The sequence below is a fragment of the Rhinatrema bivittatum genome, chromosome 8 (genome assembly GCF_901001135.1).
Source record: "Rhinatrema bivittatum chromosome 8, aRhiBiv1.1, whole genome shotgun sequence".
NCBI lineage: Eukaryota > Metazoa > Chordata > Amphibia > Gymnophiona > Rhinatrematidae > Rhinatrema > Rhinatrema bivittatum.
This window is the reverse complement of record NC_042622.1, coordinates 11,413,309-11,434,141: the sequence shown is the minus strand read 5'-3', so window position 1 is coordinate 11,434,141 and position 20,833 is coordinate 11,413,309. Positions and strand designations below refer to the sequence as shown.

Sequence of the window (20,833 nt, the reverse complement as noted above, 5' to 3'; positions counted from 1 at the left end):
GGGTCTCTGGTCCGTCCAGGAATGTCTCCGTCAAATCAACTTCTTGGAGCTCCTGGCGATCAAGTACGCACTGTGGTATTTCAGAGATTGATTGACCAACATGATTGTGTTGATCCAGACAAACAAGTGGTGATGTACTAAGTCAACAAGCAGGGAGATATGGGCTCTTACCTCCTGTGTCAAGAGGTGATCCAGATATGGTCCTGGGCCCTCTCCCACGAGATGGGGGCTCAGATCAACATATTTGACTGATACAGAGAATGGGACAGCAGACAGACTGAGTCACCCCATGAATGGTCTGTGGATCAGGGGCTGGCAAATCAGTTCTTCTGCTACTAGGGAAGCCTGGATGTGGACCTGTTCACGACTCCTTGAAACAGAAAGGTTCCTCAGTTCTACTCCATGTAAAGGACGCCTTTGCCCTTCACTGGAGTCAGTCTCCTGTACACATATCCTCCAGTTCTGCTGGTGGCAAAGACGTTGTTGAAGCTCAGGGAGAGCTCCCCATCAGCCGAGGCAGATGTGGTTTCCACTCTTCGTGAGCTGTCCATCTAGAAACCGAATGGGGATTTCCCCAGATTTCATCACCCAGGAACGGGAGATGCTGCAGCTTCCCAACCTTCAGGCCCCAATGCTCACAGCTTGAATGTTGAGAGGTTGATTTTACATCCTTCAATCTCCTGGACGATGTATCTCATGCCCTTATGGCTTCTAGAAAGACTTCCACCAGGAATTCCTACAAACTGAAGTGGAGGAGGTTTTCCATGTGGTGTGAACAAAAGGCCCTAGATTCTTTCTCCTGCTTAACACAAAAATTGCTTGACTAACTTCTGCACCTATCTGAAACTGGTATCAAGTCCAACTCAGAGTTCATTTGATGCGATTGTTACATATTGCCACGGTGAAGAGGGTAAGCCCATCTCTATACAGCCTATAGTTGTACATTTCATGCAGGGTCTGCTTCAATTGAACCTATCCCTAAGGCCCTCCAATATTTCCTGGGACGACAACATGATTTTAACTCAGCTAGTGAAAACTCCTTTTGAGCTGCTGCACTCCTATAACCTGAAGAACCTGACCTCGAAGGTTGTGTTTTTGCTGGCAGTCACTTCAGCAGGCTGGGTCAGCGAGTTCCAGGCCTTAATGATTTATCCACCTTACACTAAATCTTTTCATGATAGGGTGCGTGTGCAAGAACACTGTAAGTTCCTGTCTAAGGTGATGTCGGACTTCCATCTTAATCAGTCCAATGTCCTGCCAACATTTTTGGCCAGGCCCCATTTGCACCAAGGCGAATGAGCCCTGCACAGTTGGACTACAAGAGAACATTAGCTTTCTAGACAGTCCACCCAGCTTTTTGTTTCTTTTGACTAGATCACTATTACTAAGCCAACACTTTTCAATTGGCTAGCAGACTGCATCTTCTCTTTCACCCCAGGCCGGATTGCATCTTGGGGGCCAATAGGCACATTCCATTCGAGTCATGGCAGCGTCGGTAGCCCTACTTGCATGCAGTCCCCATGGAGGAGATATGAAGAGCTGCGACGTGGAGTTCCATCCGTTCATTCGCATCACATTACTGTTTGGATAGGGATGGCCAATGCAACAGCAGGTTTAGCCAATCTGTCCTTCAGAATTTGTTTGAGGTTTAGAACCCAACTCTGTTCCCACCTAGGACCCATTATTTCTGTTCAGGCTGATCCTCTCCTGTTACCAACAAAACACTGTTTTTCTTGTGCCCATTGGCACCTATTTTGTTGGTCCTCTTTTTTTGTTGTGGTGGGGGCACCTGTAGCTAGGGATTCATCCATGTCCAAGGACTGCCATCCTGCTTGTCCCCAGAGAAAACAGAGCTGCTTACCTGTAACAGGTATTCTCTGAGGATAGCAGGATGTCAATCATTATGAGACCAGCCCACCTCCCTGTGGGGTTGGGTCTCCATTTCGTGGGTTTTATTCTTTTATTCTTAATTCTATGTTATAAGACTGAGGGGAGCCCATGTGGCCGCATGATATACTACATGCTGGAGCATGCTAAGAGGCTCAAAGTTCTAGAACCTTTGACAAAGTTTTCCATTCCTGGCACCCATGTGTGAAGACTGACATCCTACTGTCCTCTGAGAACACCTGTTACAGGTAAGCAAGGATAATAACTACTGGAAATATACTACAAATTTATTTCAATGGTAAGAAAATTAAAGTACATGAAAAATTATTAATCTACATTTTAGTTTATAAAACATGGCATCACTAATAAAAAAAAGACTTTGGTGATATTCCTTTACTTTCTAGGAAACAGCTCAAATGCTGTCAAAATGTTCAGAAAAAAGCAAAGTTGTTTCACTTACTGATTTTCAGTCTCCGTATAGCTCTTACACACATAGCAGTAACAGTAACATTGCATGTTTTCACAACAGAGAACATCCTTAATACCATAAACTAAATATCACTAAAAGGCAGATTATTATTTTTTCTAAGAACTGCACCCAATTCCCATGTACCTGTTGTTATGAGGCTGTTGGCAGATGCAGTATAGGGCATTGGGGTCATATACCTCACATTCAGGTTTGCTTTTTGTTGCTTCCTCATCTTTATTCCCTTTTGATTCTGGGAATGTCTGGATTTCTTGTTTCACTTGAATGGTTTCTGAACATTCCTGCAATAAAGCTGCCTGACTTGCACTTCGAGTACGCATCACACCTTCATATCCAGTGGTTGCTGGCAGCTCAGCCTTAATCGATTGTCTGGTCTGTACTAGAACAGTTTCTGCAGTCATTTCTTCTCTGTGACGTTTTCGGAGCCTATTCTGCAGCTCTTTCAAAGTCAATCCATCACTATCGGAACTATCATCATCTTCCTCTTTGAAAGATTCCTTTTCTTCTTTGATATATGTCTGGACTGGTTCCTCCTTCACATCACCTGAGTCGCACCTCCGACTATCTAGTTTTGTCTCATATGTACTCTCCACACTACCCTCAGAAGCAGTCTCAACGTCCGTCACTGGACAGGATGTTGGCTCATTGGTATCTTCGAGAGCAGCAGGAGCACTTTTTCTTCCTCTGTTGCGCCTAACAGTTGTCAGAAACTCTTCTACCCTTTCAGTGCGCTTGGGCTGCCTACCACTTCGTCGGAGAGATGGACGCAGCTGTTGCTGAAGCTCATGTTGCTGTTCAAAAGTCTCACTTTCAGCATCTCCTGCACCTTCTCGTTTGGCAATGGTGGTTCTTCGAAATCCCCACGTCTTTCTAAATTCTTTACTTGTAGGTTTAACAGCTTTAAGAGCATCCTCACTGTTTTGGTCACCCTTATCGTCCAAAACTGATGCTAATCAAAAAAGGGGGGAAAATAGCACAAATGAACAAAAAATTTTTTTTTAAAACTTACATAATCAAAAAAAACTTACCACCTATTTCTGTAGAATAGAGCTTTCTACTAGTACAAAAAGATATCCTCCAATCCTGCAAGGCCACCCATCTTAATCTATATTTCAGATCTAACACTCTGAAACCACCACCACCTGCTCCAAACTGCGTTTACGAACAACTGTATTTATGGATGTAAAAATAATCCATTTTACATTTCCAACTTTCCATTTGTATATGATTTTGATTCAAAGCACTGTTTTTTCTTAAAATCACTGTTAACTAATTTTCTATCATATATTACAAACAAAGAAAATAACTTGTACAGCATTAACACCATATAGAAGACATGAACAAGATCTCTCCAAACACAGGCATACACACCTTAGGTAGGGGCTACAATGAACCCTTAGCTCTCCCTAAATGCAACTTCAATCCACTTCTCCCTACATTTGGAAGTCACATTTCACTCTTATTTAGCACTTAAAGTCTATTCAGGTGTTGTACATTCTGAGTTTTAGAAGTTTTAAATATTTCCCCAGTATACTTCTTTCAACAGGAAAAGCTAAAGTTGAACAGCATTAAGTGTTAAAGATAATGAACAGGGACTGAAAAATATGCTTGATTACTAGTCTCTGGCAATTTTATTTATAATTTATAAAATTTATAGCCCACCAATCCACAGATCTCAGCGGGTTAGTTGATTTTCACAGTTAGCGAGAACTGCTGAGATAAGGGCAGGAGCAGAATACAAGTGCCAAAACCACCCGCTCCTGCCAATAGAAAGTAGCAGTACGGAGGACTAGAGCTGCAGAGAATACTCCCCCCATATTTGCTTACAGGAAGCAATGCAGAAAAATGGGGCTGAGAAGTATACTCCCCTCCCTGTTACCAGGGAGTAACACAGAAGCATGAAAGGACCATCCCAAAAACTCATAATAAAAACTTTTTAAAATATATCCGAAGCAAGAAACCTGTGAGGGAGTCGGTTGGACTATTAGATGACAGAGGGGTTAAAGGGGCTCTTAGGGAAGATAAGGCCATTGCAGAAAGACTAAATTAATTCTTTACTTCCATGTTTACTAATGAGGATGTTGGGGAGATACCAGTTCCGGAGATGGTTTTCAGGGGTGATGAGTCAGACAAACTGAACAAAATTACTGTGAACCTGGAAGATGTAGTAGGCCAAATTGACAAACTAAAGAGTAGCAAATCACCTGGACCGGATGGTATGCATCCTAGGGTACTGAAGGAACTAAAAAATGAAATTTCAGATCTATTAATTAAAATTTGTAACCTATCATTAAAATCATCCATTGTACCTGAAGACCGGAGGATGGCCAATGTAACCCCAATATTTAAAAAGGGCTCCAGGGGCGATCCGGATAACTATAGACCAGTGAGCCTGACTTCAGTGCCAGGCAAAATAGCAGAAACTATTCTCAAGATCAAAATCATAGCGCATATAGAAAGACATGGTTTAATGGAACACAGTCAACATGGATTTACCCAAGGGAAGTCTTGCCTAACAAATGCTTCATTTTTTTTTTTTTGAAGGGGTTAATAAATATGTGGATAAAGGTGAACTGGTAGATGTACTGTATTTGGATTTTCAGAAGGCGTTTGACAAAGTCCCTCATGAGAGGCTTCTAAGAAAACTAAAAAGTCCTGGGATAGGAGGCGATGTCCTTTCGTGGATTACAAACTGGTTAAAAGACAGGAAACAGAGTAGGATTAAATGGATAATTTTCTCAGTGGAAAAGGGTAAACAGTGGAGTGCCTCAGGGATCTGTACTTGGACCGGTGCTTTTCAATATATATATATATATATATATAAATGATCTGGAAAGGAATACGACGAGTGAGGTTATCAAATTTGCAGATGATACAAAATTATTCAGAGTAGCAGATTGTGATAAATTGCAAGAGGACCTTGTGAGACTGGAAAATTGGGCATCCAAATGGCAGATGAAATTTAATGTGGATAAGTGCAAGGTGATGCATATAGGGAAAAATAATCCATGCTATAGTTACACAATGTTAGGTTCCATATTAGAAGCTACTACCCAAGAAAGAGATTTAGGCGTCATAGTGGATAACACATTGAAATTGTCCGCTCAGTGTGCTGCGGCAGTCAAAAAAGCAAACAGAATGTTGGGATTAGAAAGGGAATGGTGAATAAAACGGAAAATGTCATAATGCCTCTGTATCTCTCCATGGTGAGACCACACCTTGAACACTGTGTACAATTCTGGTCGCCGCATCTCAAAAAATATATAGTTGCGATGGAGAAGGTACAGAGAAGGGCTACCAAAATGATAAAGGGGATGGAACAGCTCCCCTATGAAGAAAGACTAAAAAGGTTAGGACTGTTCAGCTTGGAGAAGAGACGACTGAGGGGGGATATGATAGAGGTGTTTAAAATCATGAGAGGTCTAGAACGGGTAAATGTGAATCAGTTATTTACTCTTTCGGATAATAGAAGGACTAGGGGGCACTCAGAGCAATTAGCATGTGGCACATTTAAAACTAATCAAAGAAAGTTCTTTTTCACTCAACGCACAATTAAACTCTGGAATTTGTTGCCTGGGGATGTGGTTAGTGAAGTTAGTATAGCTGGGTTTAAAAAAGGATTGGATAAATTCTTGGAGAAGTCCATTACCTGCTATTAAACTGACTCAGAAAATAGCCACTGCTATTACTAGCATCAGTATGCTGGGCTTGATGGACCCTAGGTCTGACCCAGTATGGCATGTTCTTATGTTTGGATACCAAGTAAAAGTTCAAAGGACATGCTATGTCTTCAGATTGCAAGGCAATGAGTAACAAAACAAAGTGACAGAAAGTTCAAGAAATCTGGGCAAATTTGTGGCATGAGAATATATTTTTTAAGGTGGGAGAGGTAGGGTGGAGAAAGGAGTCTTGGTGAGTGCAGATACATTTTTCAATCCTCGATAATGAGCAAAGAAAAGCTTCACATACTTTATTTAAAAAAATAAAAAGATCACAAAAGGGAGTACTGGATACAATTTCCAGGTTCAGTTCCTGTTCATGCAAGTTTGGGAATGTACAACCTCTGGGAAGCATGGAATCATAACCTTTATGCAACACACACATTCTGGCCATACTCAAAGTGCACATATATAAGAGTTTGAAAAGAGTTACAGTCTTGACTCTTGACTGAGATCTATTGATGTAATACCTGAACTAGTGAAGAGAGGCGCTACAACTGAGAGAAAAATCTGTAAGTGACAAATGAAGGTCATAGCGACATAGAAGTGTAAGCAAAGAAGGATGTAGAAGAAAAGGTCACATTAGTATAAGTAACTAAAGAAGGACCATATTTAAAGATTTGTTTTGATTTCACATCATTTTGTACTCTTTGGTGGTGGCAATTTTAAATTCTAATCTATCCCCAAAAAAATAATTTTTAAAAAGTTTTTCGTAAGGAATAAAGGATTCATGATTAAATGTAATTGGTTTATATGCCAGCAGCCCTGATGTATAAGAAAATCCTTGGAAAGTACTATACTGCAGTAGGCAATTAAGTTTATGAACAGATTTATCCTTTTATGATTTGCAACTGATGCCATTTTAAAATGTTCAACATAACCAAGGATTAAAAATGTAATTATTTCAAAATTATGAATTTAAATATAAGAAATCATTCTGGTTTCCACTGTTTTGATGATGTGCCCCTTGATTAACATCTAAATAGGAGATATACACATATACATACATATATATATATACACACACACCTCTCTAAATAAAAAGAACACATACCAGGAGAACTGCTTTCAAGATTTGATTCAGATTCTAATGTCACAGAAGACTGAGAACTTACAACTTCATCCATTTTAGGGATGTCACAGCTAGAACTCTGCAATTCTTTAAAAAACCAAAAACAAAGACAGAATCAATAATATATATACCTTGCACACTAGATACACCTTTGCTTCAAATAACAAAAGACATAAGCCCATTTTAAGCATTTCTAAAACTCTTCCTCCTATGAAGCACATAACAATTTTTCAACTCTTTCCTCCATCCCTCCTTAAAAATGAATAATACATAGACCACCCAAACCCATAACCACCGTGATTTTATACAAATACAACTGCTTGAGCAATGCATTCATTTTTTGCAATAAAAACATAAGATTTAATATAAGGCTACCAAAAGTTAAAAGCTAACAGGTGAATTTTCAAAGGAGTCACAGCAATTTTCAAAAACCATTTACTAGCATTAAGTGCACTTAACACAGTTAAAACCTATTGACAATTCAATGGCATATATTTGTAGCAATTTTCAAAAACCCACTTACACGGGAAAAGTGTATTTACACATGTAAAACCCGGTTTTAAGCATGCTTTTGAAAATCAGGCCCTTACTGTATATAACCATAATAAACTATTGCAGATAAACAGCAATCATCCCACTTATTCTCGTCCACATTTCAAGAGTCTATCCCAGCTGACAAGTCAGAGTGAGATGCTTGAAAGACATTTCTTATCCAGGACAGCTTTTGTCTTCTTCGTTTTTATGCTACCAACTTTAACAGATTAGCAGATAAGGTTCCCGATCAGTTCACACCCAAAATACTCAACACTTTAGTAAGTTTGAAAATCTTGGCTTCTGGATTTTATGCTAATGAAAACTGCTGCAGCAATAACTAATGAAAGATTTACTGCATTAATAGTCTAATTTTCACCACACAACTCCAGAAGAGGCTACTGCTAACTATGACTTTCAAACAGTTTTGTTTTGTTTTTTTGGCCTGGTAGTTGCTCCTTTTTCCAGCTCAACTGCAGCAATAGTCCTGAGGCTGGGAGCCATGAACCAGGGCACCTTCTGGAACCCTGCATCATGAGCTCTAAATCTGGCTACCAGGGGCGGTTGTTAACGGTAAATCAGCCTTTGCAGAATTCCCAGCCAACCCAGAGTGTGCAACCTGATTCTGGAATCAAACCAGGGACCACCCAGATGAAAGTAGTCAGAATGGCCTCGGAGCTGATCCCAAATCCAACAGTTTTAAGAATCAACTGGACAGAGGCTTACTGTGACAAAACTGACACCCACAATTGATTTCTCAGTTTAAGACAGGACTAGTAGAGAAGACTGTAAAATTGCATTTAATCAAACATTAGCACATTTATATACAACAGAGATGAACAGCTACTAATAACATTCTCTCATCCCTCCAACCCAATTTCTACAAAACTGAAATGCACAAGACTGCAAGCTTTCAGTCACTATGCACACAAAATCTGACCTAGGTACCACTTCCTCTTCGCCTTAAACCATCCTACCTCACCTTCCATAAAAAAACCAAACAAAGGCATGGCTGTTCAATCAGGCCTAGCCCCTAACCTGTTCATTAGTAAAGAACTAACAGCCACCATGCCTAGACAGGGATTCACTGAAAACTACATACAACTCTACAACTGTTATTGCTAATCTACTCTAATTCCAATATAATCCACTTTTGAGGATATTCTTGGAAAAAGGTGAAAGATCAAATGTTGGTAAATAAAATAAAAAGTTACTCCAGCCACATCTATCCTTAATTATGAAGAAATATCTCTGAAACAGGATAAAGCAGGTTTCCTTACCATAAATGGTATTTTACATAGATAGCTGGATGAATTAGCCATTATATGTGAGCGACATCATACAGCAGCACTGAATAGACACCTCTCTCTTAGCTAATACAGCTTTTGCTCTACTGAACATGCGTGACAATTCCCGCTCAAGCATTTCCTCATGAGCCTCCTCAGTCGATTAGAGAGCTAATTCTAGCTAGGTAGTTGACTCTCCAGGGAGGAGGGTGAGTAATTAGTATGGCTAATTCATCCTGCTATCTTCAGAAAACACCATTTACAATAAGAATACTTGTTTTTTCTATTGATAAGTGGGGTTGATTAGCCATTACATGTAGGAGTCTCCCAAGCTAAAGGCTGCAACAGAAGATTTACTGACAGGCCGATACAGTAAGGTGCGGTAGAAAGAGGTGCGTTAGTGCCGGGCGCACCCGCGTTTGCCGCATGCACAGTCTGGATCACATACCGCTCGATACTGTATTTAAATGGCATGCAAATGCAAGCCTCGTCCAACGCGCGTCCAAACCGCATCCATGAAGCGCAATCCATTTTACTGTATAGGCGCTATACAGCGCCTATACAGTATCCTGGGTGCGCTGGTACCTGTCATTTCAAATGACATTTCAAATGACATTTGAAAGTTGGGATCCACTTCCTGGTACCTGTCATTTCAAATGACATTTGAAATGACAGGTACCAGGAAGTGGATCCCAACTTTAAGCAAAAGAAAACCTAAAAACCTAAAATCCAACGCACCGGGAAAGCCACTCTTCAGATCGCGACTAATCCCATCCCCCAGCCCCCGCTCACCTGCCCTGGCCGCGTCCATGGGTGCCAGTCTCCGGGGCAGCCCCAGTCCTCTCTCCCATCCTCCCGGGGGTAGCCGGTGGCGAGAGCGGGAGCAGCCCGGGGCGGATCGCGAGGCCGCTTCCAGCAGCCCTCGCCAGTGATGGTGAATGGGCGCACGCCGTGACCTCCGACGTCCAGCCAGGCACTCAGGTCATGGCGTGCATGCACCCTCGCCGGTGGGAGCTGCTGGAAGCCGCCTCACGATCCGCCCCGGGCTGCTCTCGCCGCCAGCTGCCCCCGGGAGGATGGGAGAGAGGACTGGGGCTGTCCCGGAGACCGGCACCCAAGGACGCGGCCAGGGCAGGTGAGCGGGGGCTGGGGGATGGGATTAGTCGCGATCTGAAGAGTGGCTTTCCCGGCGCGTTGGATTTTAGGTTGGGCAGGCAAGAGTTTAGGTTATGCTTGGAAACAACAGGTCCTTCCTTCCTGCTCCGGAGCTGTCAGCGCGCCCACACGGGAGACCGGCACCATGGAAGCGACCAGGGCAGGCGAGCGGGGGCTGGGGGAAAGTTTGCCCGATCCTGGCTCTTGTCCCAGGGGGTGAGGGGGTAGTTTGCCCGTGAAATTTAGTCTCTCTGACCTGACGCTCCACACTAACGCAGGGGTAAGGGTAGGCGGCAAGTTAGCAGGTTAAACACGCGGCAAAACTGCAGGTTAAAAAAGCAATAATCGGGGTACACGTTACTGTATGGGAGGGAATAGCTAATCCGATCGTTTACATCTCATATACATGCCGTGGGCGGAAAGGGTTTCCCGTTGATTTAAAGAAGCGGTAAGGATGGGTTAAAAGGGATAGTGAATCGCGGGTTGGACTAATGCGGCCAAATTGTGAGTAGAAAGCGGGTTAGAAGCAGGGTAACTGCGGCCGCACTTTACTGTATCGGCCTGTGAATAAGCAAACTGGACCCCACCTTGGAGAGTAGACTACTGAGTAAATAGGCCACACAAAATTCGTTCAAATTTGCTGTCGTTCTTGGATAGCTTGTCCAATTATTAATGGGATGCAAAGGTGTGTACTGCAACTTTACAGATATCTTCAAATGGTATGGTTGCATATGAGCTACTGATGTAGCCATGACTAGCTTGATGAGTCTTAATGGTGTATAATTTGAAGGCCTGCTAGCATATAGCAGTGATGCAGCCTGCTAACGCGGACAATGTGCATTTGGTCATGGTTATGACCAGTCTGTTAGGATCATAAAAGACGAATAGTTGCAAAGCTCAATGATATGGCCAAGAACTCCTTTTGTAGTAAGCCAAGGCTCTTTTTCAGATTAAAGTACAATGGGCTCTCTCACCTTCATGTGCATGTGGACTCAGGAAAACCTAGGTAATACAATGGCCTGATTAATGTGGAATGCGGATACTATTTTTGGTAGAAATTTGGGGTGGGTGCACAGCACCACTTTATGGAAGAACTGAATATAAGGTGGATAATGAACTAAAACCTGAAGTTCTGATTCTTCTGGTTGATGTTACTGTGACAAGGAATGCTACTTTTCACGTTAGAAACTTGAAAGAAGCAGACTCCAGTGGTTCAAATGGTGGCTTTATCAGTTGTGCCAGAACTACTTTTAGGTCCCATATAACAGGTAGTGTCACAACTGGATGTTTAGTATGCCATAAAATTTTCATGAACTTTGAAACTAACTGATGAGTGGAGATTAGCTAACTTTTAATTTGAGTATACTAAGCTGCTATGGCACAGAGATGAGCTTTGGTTCCTCCGATTCAATATTGCTAGGATATTAAGTCGGAGGGTGTACAGAAAAGCAGTATTTTCTGTTTTTCTGTACACTTTTCCGGGTTGCTTAGAATTTAGGGCAGGCATTAATTTCTGAGTGTAAAATGTGCAGCTTGGCTGCACATTTTACTTTCAGTATCCCGGGCGACTAACTAATAGGCTCATCAACATGCACTTGCATGTGATGAGCACTATTAGTTTTCAGGGGGGGGTTGGCTGCGTGTTTTCGACACGCTATTACCCCTTACGGTATAAGGGGAAATAGACGCGGGTCAAAAATGCACGGCCAATCGTGTGGTAAACCATGCGCTTGGCCGAGTGACCCGTTCTGTATCAGCCTGCAAGTGGGTTAGTGGAACTACATGAATGGCAGGAACCAGGTGGCCTAGAACAACTGGAACTTCTCTGGTCGTTGACTGATCTAAATTCAATTGTTTGAATCCCAGAGATTTGAGAGCATTTGCCCTATCAGTTGGGAGGAAAGCTCTCTCGAGAATCTATCAAGGTTCCAATGAATATGATTTTCTGGAAGAGAATCAGAAATGATTTTTCAAAATTCACTAGGATCCCAATGATTGCTGTAGTTGTATCAATTTTTGAAATTCAGCTGCACAACTTATCTTTTGCCAAAGTTGCTATATGCTCACATAACCCCTCTTCTAAAGTTACTGCATTGGCTCCTTATCTACTCCTGCATACAGTTCAAGCTCCTCTTTCTCACCTAAAAATGCTTTCACTCTGCAGTACCTCTCTACCTCTCCCTACACCCCTCTTCATGCACTCTGCTCATCGGGTAAGTCACTCGTATCTGTGCCCTTCTCCTCTACTGCCAATTCCAGACTCCATGCTTTCCACCTGGTTGCGTCATGTGCTTGGAATAGTCTTCCTGAACTGGTGCATCATGCGCCCTTTCTTGCCATGTTTAAATCCCATCTAAAGACCCACCTTTTTGAAACCACTTTTATTTTATTTAAAAATTTTATATACCAAATCTTATGCCTGATTGTTTACCATTGTCTTGCTTTATGAAATACCCCAAGTCTCTTGTCCTATATGTTTGTCTTATTAGACTGTAAGGTCTACTGAGAAGGGACTGTCTTTTTGTATGTTTGTACAGCGCTGCGTAGCCCTATAGAAATGTTAAATAGTAGTAGTAGCAGCAGCAGTAGTAATAGGTTAGTATACCTTCCTTGGAGCTTGCAGTCACAAGCCGGTTGTCCAGCTAAGGAAAGACTTAGATGCCCTGTCTTCACATATGTGATGCTACTACGGCCAAGCAATTAGTGCAGACCTTTAGTGCTGCTGAGAGGCCAAAGGGAAGCACTTTGTACAGGTAGTGGGAAGAGGCCACCCATGAAGCATAGGTAATGCCAGTGAGAGGGATGGATGGGAATATGAGCATAAGCATCTTTTAGATTCAGCGTGCACATGCACTCCCCTTTTGGGATGAAGGGCAGGATTCTGTGGAGGAAATTCATTTTGAATTTCTCCTAGAATATATGCTTGTTCAGGCTTTTTAAATCCAGAGCTGATGTCAGGACCCTCCCCCCCCCAATTTCTTGCATGAGTAGAACCCATGGCCATGGTGAAAGGGAGGAACCGGTTCTATCGTTCATTGTTAAAGGAGTCACTCCACCTCCAGGTGGAGTTGCGTTGAATGAGAGATACGGATTTGAGGCTCAGCAATAAGGAAGTTTGGGAGGCCAAGAGAAATGCAAGCCATATCCAGACTCCACAATTCTGAGGACCCAGCGATTCTTGGTAATCTTGTGCCACCTCCTTTAGGTAGTGTTGGATTCTTCCCCCTACCATAGAAGATGGTTGGTGGGTCTGAAAGATGGTCAAAAAACTGATCCAGATTTTGGCTGGACTTGTTACCTTGTTTTAGATTGATGGCGCTCATGCTGTTGAGCACAAGTTGAAAGTTGTTGCTGTAGCGAAAGCAGAGACAACATCCAGTATTGTTGGAATTGTTGAAAAAGGCATCTCCAGTAATATTTTAAAAACATAGTAAGACAACCTTGCAGAAGGCTGTTCCTGTCCTGTGGAGAGAGACTGGATCGCCACATGTTCTTTTAAGTAATATTTCTTCAAGCTTTTCTCTTAAAAGGTGATCACCCAGGAATGAAACAGCTACCAACTTGTTGCAGACTTCATTGTGCACACTATTGGCCCAAAAAAAACAAAACTGTGCTCCGATGGATGCTGTGGAGGTGCATGCTGTGGTATCAAATTTGTCCTAGAAAGATCAAATAAGATGGCCTATACAATCTTCAGCATATAAGAATGGTTGAGTGTATACAATTCAATCTTCACCAGGCAGAAGAAAGGACTTCAATTTCTGTATACAATTGTGAACCATGTAGAACTGGTGAGCGGAGATTCATACAATAAGCATAGAGCTTTGAAACACCATTTTGCCAAAACTGGCCGGTAGCTTTATGTCCTTTCCTGCTGGAGTATATCCTTGGTTTCTTTGGTCTTAAAAACTAATTTTACCACAACTGGTTGGAAGAACAATTGCACTATTCTGAAACCCAGGGATTTTTGTACTCTGTACTTGAGGTCTAGTTTCCTTGCTCCTTGGCAAAGGTAATAGGAGTTTCCTCACATTCTTGTTTGTACTTCTTGCAGGATATCTTAGACCAGGATTGGTGCTGGCTCTGCTGGTGTTTCCAGAATTTGGAGGAGGCCAAAGATATTTGCATAAGAATCTTTGTCCTTATGCACATTAACTCCGAGCACTTTTCCAGAAATCTGGAGTAGGAAAAGTCCTCCGGTGGAGACGAATGTTCTGGAGAGTCTGGGAGGGAGTTAGAAGGGATCCCCTATTGACTCTTCTTCAGACCCTAGGGATGTGGGAATACTGACCCAGGATCCCACGACGGTGATCACAGAGGAGTATAGTCCTGATGGGCATACTCTGATTGGACTCTGCTGCAAATGCTGTAGACTAGAACCCCATGTGGGGGTTCTGATGGAGTATCCACCCAAATCACAGATACCAGGACTCTTTCTTGTGGGAGTAAATCTGACATTCTGGAAAGGAGATATTGGAAGCTACCCTCCTTGTCCTTAGCCACTACAGAGGTAAGTCTTTCACCAACTCCGCTATTTTGATCTGGCATGGTTAGTGGACTTCTTTGGAGGCACTATGCAATAGATGATGGAGCAACCTGTCCTGATGATGCATTTCACATTCTGAGACTCGATGCATCAAGGATTTATGCATAGACAGTTCTAATGCACTGTTCATGGATAGTGCTGCGCCTCAGAGTGGTGCCTCTTCTTCTTCGACACATACTTTTGCTTACTCAACCTGAAGGATTATGTCTGTACTGCCGATGGGGAGATACTTTAGAGGGGCTTCTGCTCAACTCAATTCCAGTAGAGGCAGATGAGGCTGCTCGCTGGGAGGAGGCCCAACTGCGGCTTCTGAAAGACTTATTTTTATTTATTTAAAAGTTCTTATATACCACATCCTCCAAGGTTTGGAGCGGTTTACAAAGGGAACGTACATAAAATTATTAAAATAAACAAAATAAACCAATAAGAAACATATATAAATAGTGATAAAATAAAATAAAAGTAAACAAAACAAAACAATACTGGCTAAATAAAATGGGGCAGGGAGTTGACAGAGAAAACAAGGAAAAGAAATAGTTTTATACATGTAGATTTGGGAGGTTAAGAGCTAGACAAATCAGAGAAAGCACATTTGAAAAGGTGTGTTTTAACTGCTTTTTTGAATTCTTTGGTATCAGTAATGAGCAGGATGTGAGCAGGAAGAGTGTTCCAGATGATAGGGCCTGCAATAGAAAAAGCAGAGTTGCTTACCTGTAACAGGTGTTCTCACAGGACAGCAGGATGTTAGTCCTCACATATGGGTGACATTATCAGGATGCAGCCCAATCACGGAACACTTTTGTCAAAGTTTCTAGAACTTTGACTGGCACCTACTGGGCATGCCCAGCAATGCACTGACCCTGCATCAAGCAGGGGTCCCCCTTCAATCTCGTTATATAGCAAAAAGTACGTGCGAAAAATAAAATAAGAAAACGTAAAGGAACCCAACTTCGTGGGTTGGCTGGTGGTTTTCGTGAGGACTACCATCCTGCTGTCCTGTGAACACCTGTTACAGGTAAGCAACTCTGCTTTCTCACAGGACAAGCAGGATGGTAGTCCTCACATATGAATGAGTACCGAGCTGAGGATGCCTGAGCAAGCACCAAATGCACCCAAAGATGTGCAACAGGCACAATAATAGGGGTGGAAATTTGGTTAGGAGGGCATCCTGAAACCCTGAATGGGTTGGTGGAAGGATGTTGGGAAGTTAAACAGAAAACAAATTGCGTGGAACAGACTGGCCAAAGATGGAATCCTGTGTGCCAGCCTTATCTAAGCAATAATGGGCTGCGAATGTATGGAGAGAACTCCAGGTAGCAGCCTTACAAATATCAGGAAGCGGCACCAAACGGAGGTGCGCTACTGATGCTGCCATGGCCCTAACCAAGTGTGCTTTTACACGGTCATGTAGTGGAATGCCTGCTTGCTGGTAGCAAAAAGAAATGCATTCCGCCAACCAGGAGGAGAGGGTCTGCTTTCCCACAGGATTTCCCAATTTGATGGTATCAAAAGAAACAAACAATTGGGTGGATTTCCTGTGGGCTGACGTGCGGTCCAGATAGAAAGCTAGAGCACATTTGCAGTTCAAAGAATGCAGAGCCTGTTCTCCTGGGGCCTGGGAAAAAAGGTAGGTAAGACAATAGATTGGTTAATATGAAATTCAGACACTACCTTCGGCAAAAATTTAGGGTGAGTGCGGAGTACTACCCTGTCATGCAGAATTTTAATGCAAGGCAGGTAGATAACTAATGCCTGTAATTCACCAACTGCAAGCGGACGTGATCGCCAGAAGAAAAACTACCTTCCAGGTGAGATAGTGGAGATCACAGGATTGGAGAGGCTCAAACGGAGGTTTCATGAGCAGTCCCAAAACCACATTAAGGTCCCAAGCAGGGGCAGGAGAGCACAGTGGAGGTTTTAAATGGAGCAAGCCTTTCATGAAACGTGATACTAAGGGTTGAGTTGAAATAGAGGCATTTCCTACACCCTTATATTACACAGACACTGCACTAACATGCACCCTGATAGAGGAAGTTTTTAGGCCTAACTCTGACAGGTGCCAGAGGTAGTCTAGGAACCTTGCAGTGGAACAAGTGAAGGGGTCTATGGACATAGAAATACACCAGACCGTAAACCTCTTCCATTTAGAGCGATAAGACAGTCTAGTTGAAGGCTTTCGTGAAGCCACCAGGACTCGGGATACCAACTCTGAAAGGTTAAGAGGTTGGAGTATTAATCTTTCAACATCCAGGCCATCAGAGACAGAGCTTGGAGGTTGGGGTGACTGAGGGTTTGAGATGGAACTATCTTGGATTTGGGATCCTTCCCCAGAGGAATGTGTCGGCGTACTGATAGGTCTTGGAGGATTGGAAACCACACTTGGAGTGGCCAATAGGGAGCTATCAGAATCATTAATCCTTTGTTCTGCCGAAGCTTCACAAGAGTCTTTGAAATGAGAGGAAGTGGAGGGTACGCATAGAAGAGACCGCCTGCTCAGGAGAGGGTGAAGGCATCTCTTGGCTGCGAGTGGTGACTGCGAATGAGAGAGCAGAAGTTGTCTACTTTGTGGTTGTGTGCTGATGCAAAGAGGTCTAAGCGAGGATAACCCCAACGGTGGAATATCGCGTCTGCTACCGTGGGGTTGAGAGACCATTCGTGCGGGTGGAAAGCGCAACTCAGCTTGTCTGCCAACACATTGTTCACTCCTGGCAAATAGGTTGCTTTGAGGCACATCGAGCGGGAAAGGTCCCATGCCCATATCTGTGCAGCTTCCTGACACAGGAGGTAGGAGCCCGTTCTCCCTTGTTTGTTGATGTACCACATCGCAACCTGATTGTCGGTTTGAATCAGGGTAGCTTTGTTTGATAGGCAATCCTGAAAGGCCTTGAGGGCATATGTCATCACCCGTAGCTCCAGGAAATTTATCTGGTGTTTGGCTTCCTCTGGAGACCAGGTTCCCTGAGTATGCAGATCGCCTACATGCACACCCCACCCAAGGTTGGATGCGTCTGTTAAGGTGATTTGAGGGTCTGGAGCCTGAAATAGAAGGCCTTGAATGAGATTGGAGTGGTGCATCCACCAGGCTAGTGACAGACGGAGCTGTTTATTTATAACTTTTTTACACCGAAGTTCAAGTAACAGGGTTACTTATCATTCCGGTTTACATTACAACAAGTAGCAAATACTGACAAATATATGTCTTACAATGAACAAGGATGTGAATAACTTGGAGAACATAACTGGGAAGAGAACAATGTAAGCAGTTACAACGAATTGGATTAAAGGGTAAGGCTACAATAGGGGGGAATTAAGTAATGGAGGGGGGACAGGGGGAAAAGCTACTGTGGCTGAGTGAATATAAGCTTAGGTCATGGGTAGTGAAAGTCTGTGGCAGTCTGTGGAGGCTATAATCTGTGATGGTTGGTGGAGGCTGTGGATGACTCAAGAAAATTATGGGAAAGCTTGAACGAATAGCCATGTCTTGAGTCTCTTCTTGAATGTGGTAGGGCAATGAATCAGCCTGAGCTCAGGAGGAAGCAAGTTCCACTGTTTGGGGCCTGCAGTGGATATAGCTCTTTTCCTTAAGGATGATTTAATGGGAGGAGCGTGTAGAGTGCTTTTTTGTGCTAATCTTAGCGGGCAGGATGAAGTGTGAAGTTGAAGAGGAATTTTGAGGTCCAGAGGAGTGTTGTTGAAAATAGCTTTGTGGGTGATTGATAAAAGTTTGTATAGGATTCTGAATTTGACTGGGAGCCAGTGGAGCTTCTTTAGGATCGGTGTTATGTGGTCCCTTTTGTTGGATTTTGAGAGACACCTTGCTGTTGCGTTTTGTAAAAGTTGAAGAGGCTTTAGGGTGTTGACGGGAAGGCCGTGTAGCAGAGAATTACAATAATCGATTTTCGAGAAAATGATTGATTGTAACACTGATCTGAAATCGTGGAAATGGAGGAGGGGGTCGAAGCCTTTTTAGAACTTGGAGTTTGTAGTAGCACTCTTTTACCGTGGTGTTGATGAAACCTGAGTAATTTAGTTGATTATCCATGACGACTCCAAGATTTCTGACTTGAGGGGAGAGAATTGGGAGCTGTGAAGGGTGAGAGTTGTATAGTGGAAGGTTACCGTCTTGAGTGATCAGGAGGAACTCTGTCTAGTCGGCGTTGAGTATTAAGTTCAGGTTTGTCAGGAGGTTGTTAATGGAGAGAAGGCAGGAGTTCCAAAAAAGTATGGTCTTGTGCAGTGACTCAGTGATCGGAATAAGGATTTGGACGTCATCTGCATATAAGTAGTGGATTAAATTTAGTTCAGATAGGAGATGACAAAGTGGGAGGAGATAGATGTTGAATAAAGTGGGGGATAGCGATGAATCTTGAGGGACCCCTAGTGTGGAGCTGAATGGTAGTGATTCCTTGCTGTTGATCTTGACTTTATAGTTTCTGTTCTGGAGGAAATATTTGAACCAGTTTAGGGCTTTGTTTTTGATGCCGATCTCGGATAGTCTTTCGATGAGACAGTCGTGGTTGACTGTGTCAAAGGCAGCCGAGAGGTCGAGAAGGATGAGTAAGCAGGGTTGTTTGTTTTCAAGATTCATGAGAATGTTGTCTGACAGAGATAAAAGAAGAGTTTCGGTACTACGGGATTTGCGAAAGCCAAGTTGTGCTGGGGAGAGGATATTGTTATTGTCAAGGAATTCTGAGAGTTGTTTGTTGACTATTCTCTCCAGGATTTTTGCAATGAACAGAAGATTAGCAATCGGGCGAAAGTTGGCTGGGTTATCTGTAGAGAGATTAGGTTTTTTCAATAAGGGTTTTAAGATGGCAAGTTTGAGGGGGTCCGGGACCAGGCCCCGAGATAGAGAGGCGTTGATAATCTGGGTGATAGGCTTGGCGACGTCTTTGGCGCTTGCTATAAGAAGGTTCGCTGGGATCGCATCAAGTGGAAGAGAGGATGGCTTGAGCTTTCTTAGAAGGTTTTCTATCTCTAGAGAGGATGTGAGATCGAAATTCTCTAAGCATGCCGTTAGTCGCGAGGAGGATGAGGGAGCTTGAGAATTGCTAGAGCTGAATGACCGAGCAGAAGAGCATGGATGGAGCCAAGTAGGAACAGTATTAACTGTACGGGAAGCAAGTAAGTTGATGATCTTGTTTTTGAAGTATGTGGCAAGTTCGGTGGCTTTTGACTCAGCTTTGACATCTGGAATAGTTGAGGTTGGTGGTTTGGTCAGTGATGAAACCAGGGAGAAGAGGGCTTTTGGGTCATAGAAGAAGTGATTGATTTTTTGAGAATAGAAGTCTCTTTTTGTCTGAAGAATGACAATCCTGTATTTGTGCATGAGCGATTTAAAGGCCGAGAGGTTGGAAGAAGAGGGGTTCCTTCGCCAATTCTGTTCCTTTTTTCTAAGTTCACATTTCAGGTTAGTTAATTGTGGGGTGAACCAAGGGGTTTTTTTGTCATTCTTGGCATTGATGACTTTGGTTATAAAAGAGGGCAGGTTGCGTCTGCCACTTTGTTTGTGATTTTTGACCAAGAAGAAAGTGCAGAGTCAGCATCCGTAGGATCGATTTCTGTTACGGTTAACTCCGAAGCTAGGTGAGAGATGGGGGTTTCCTGGTTACATAACTTTCTGAGTTGGAATGTGGATTTCTGTTTTACCGAGGGTGTTGAATGTTGGTTTTGAAGGGAGGTAGAGATAAGTTTGTGGTCCGACCATGGAATTGGCAGACATTTGATATGTGAAGCTAGATTAAGGCCTTGGTTGATGAAGATGAGATCCAGCGTGTGTCCTGCTTTGTGGGTGGATTCGTTGATGAGCTGTGTGAATCCCATGCAGTAGAGGGAGTTGAGGAAGGATTCGCAGTTGGTTGAGCGAGGAGTGGCGTCCACATGCAGATTGAAATCTCCTAACAGAATGGATGGCATGTCAATGTTGATGTGTTTTACAATGTGTTCTATTAATGGAGACGGGTCTGAGTCGAGGCGACCAGGGGGGGCGTAGATAAGGCCTATTTGTAAATGGGGGGATTTGAAGACTGAGAATTCCAGAGAATGTGAGGAGACAGACGAATGAAGCGACAGACCAAGATTTTTGTTGGCAGAGAGTAGCAGGCCGCCTCCTCTTTTTTTCGGTCTTGGGATGGAGAATATGTCGAAGGA

At 43.1% G+C, this 20,833-nt stretch overlaps 1 protein-coding gene across 9 annotated transcripts in view; it reads right to left on the bottom strand.

The window, feature by feature from the left end:
- DIDO1 (death inducer-obliterator 1) overlaps nt 1-20,833 on the bottom strand; it is a 286,952-nt gene that overhangs the window by 171,114 nt on the left and 95,005 nt on the right. For 8 of the 9 annotated variants that reach the window (XM_029613326.1, XM_029613323.1, XM_029613325.1 and 5 more), the window contains 2 exons: nt 7,148-7,252; nt 2,501-3,323 (listed from right to left, as the gene is read on the bottom strand). The exons of the other annotated variant lie outside the window; for it this stretch is intronic. In XM_029613326.1, the coding sequence (XP_029469186.1) occupies nt 2,501-3,323; nt 7,148-7,252 (928 nt within the window). The remainder of the gene's footprint in view (nt 1-2,500; nt 3,324-7,147; nt 7,253-20,833) is intronic. 9 annotated transcript variants of the gene reach the window in all.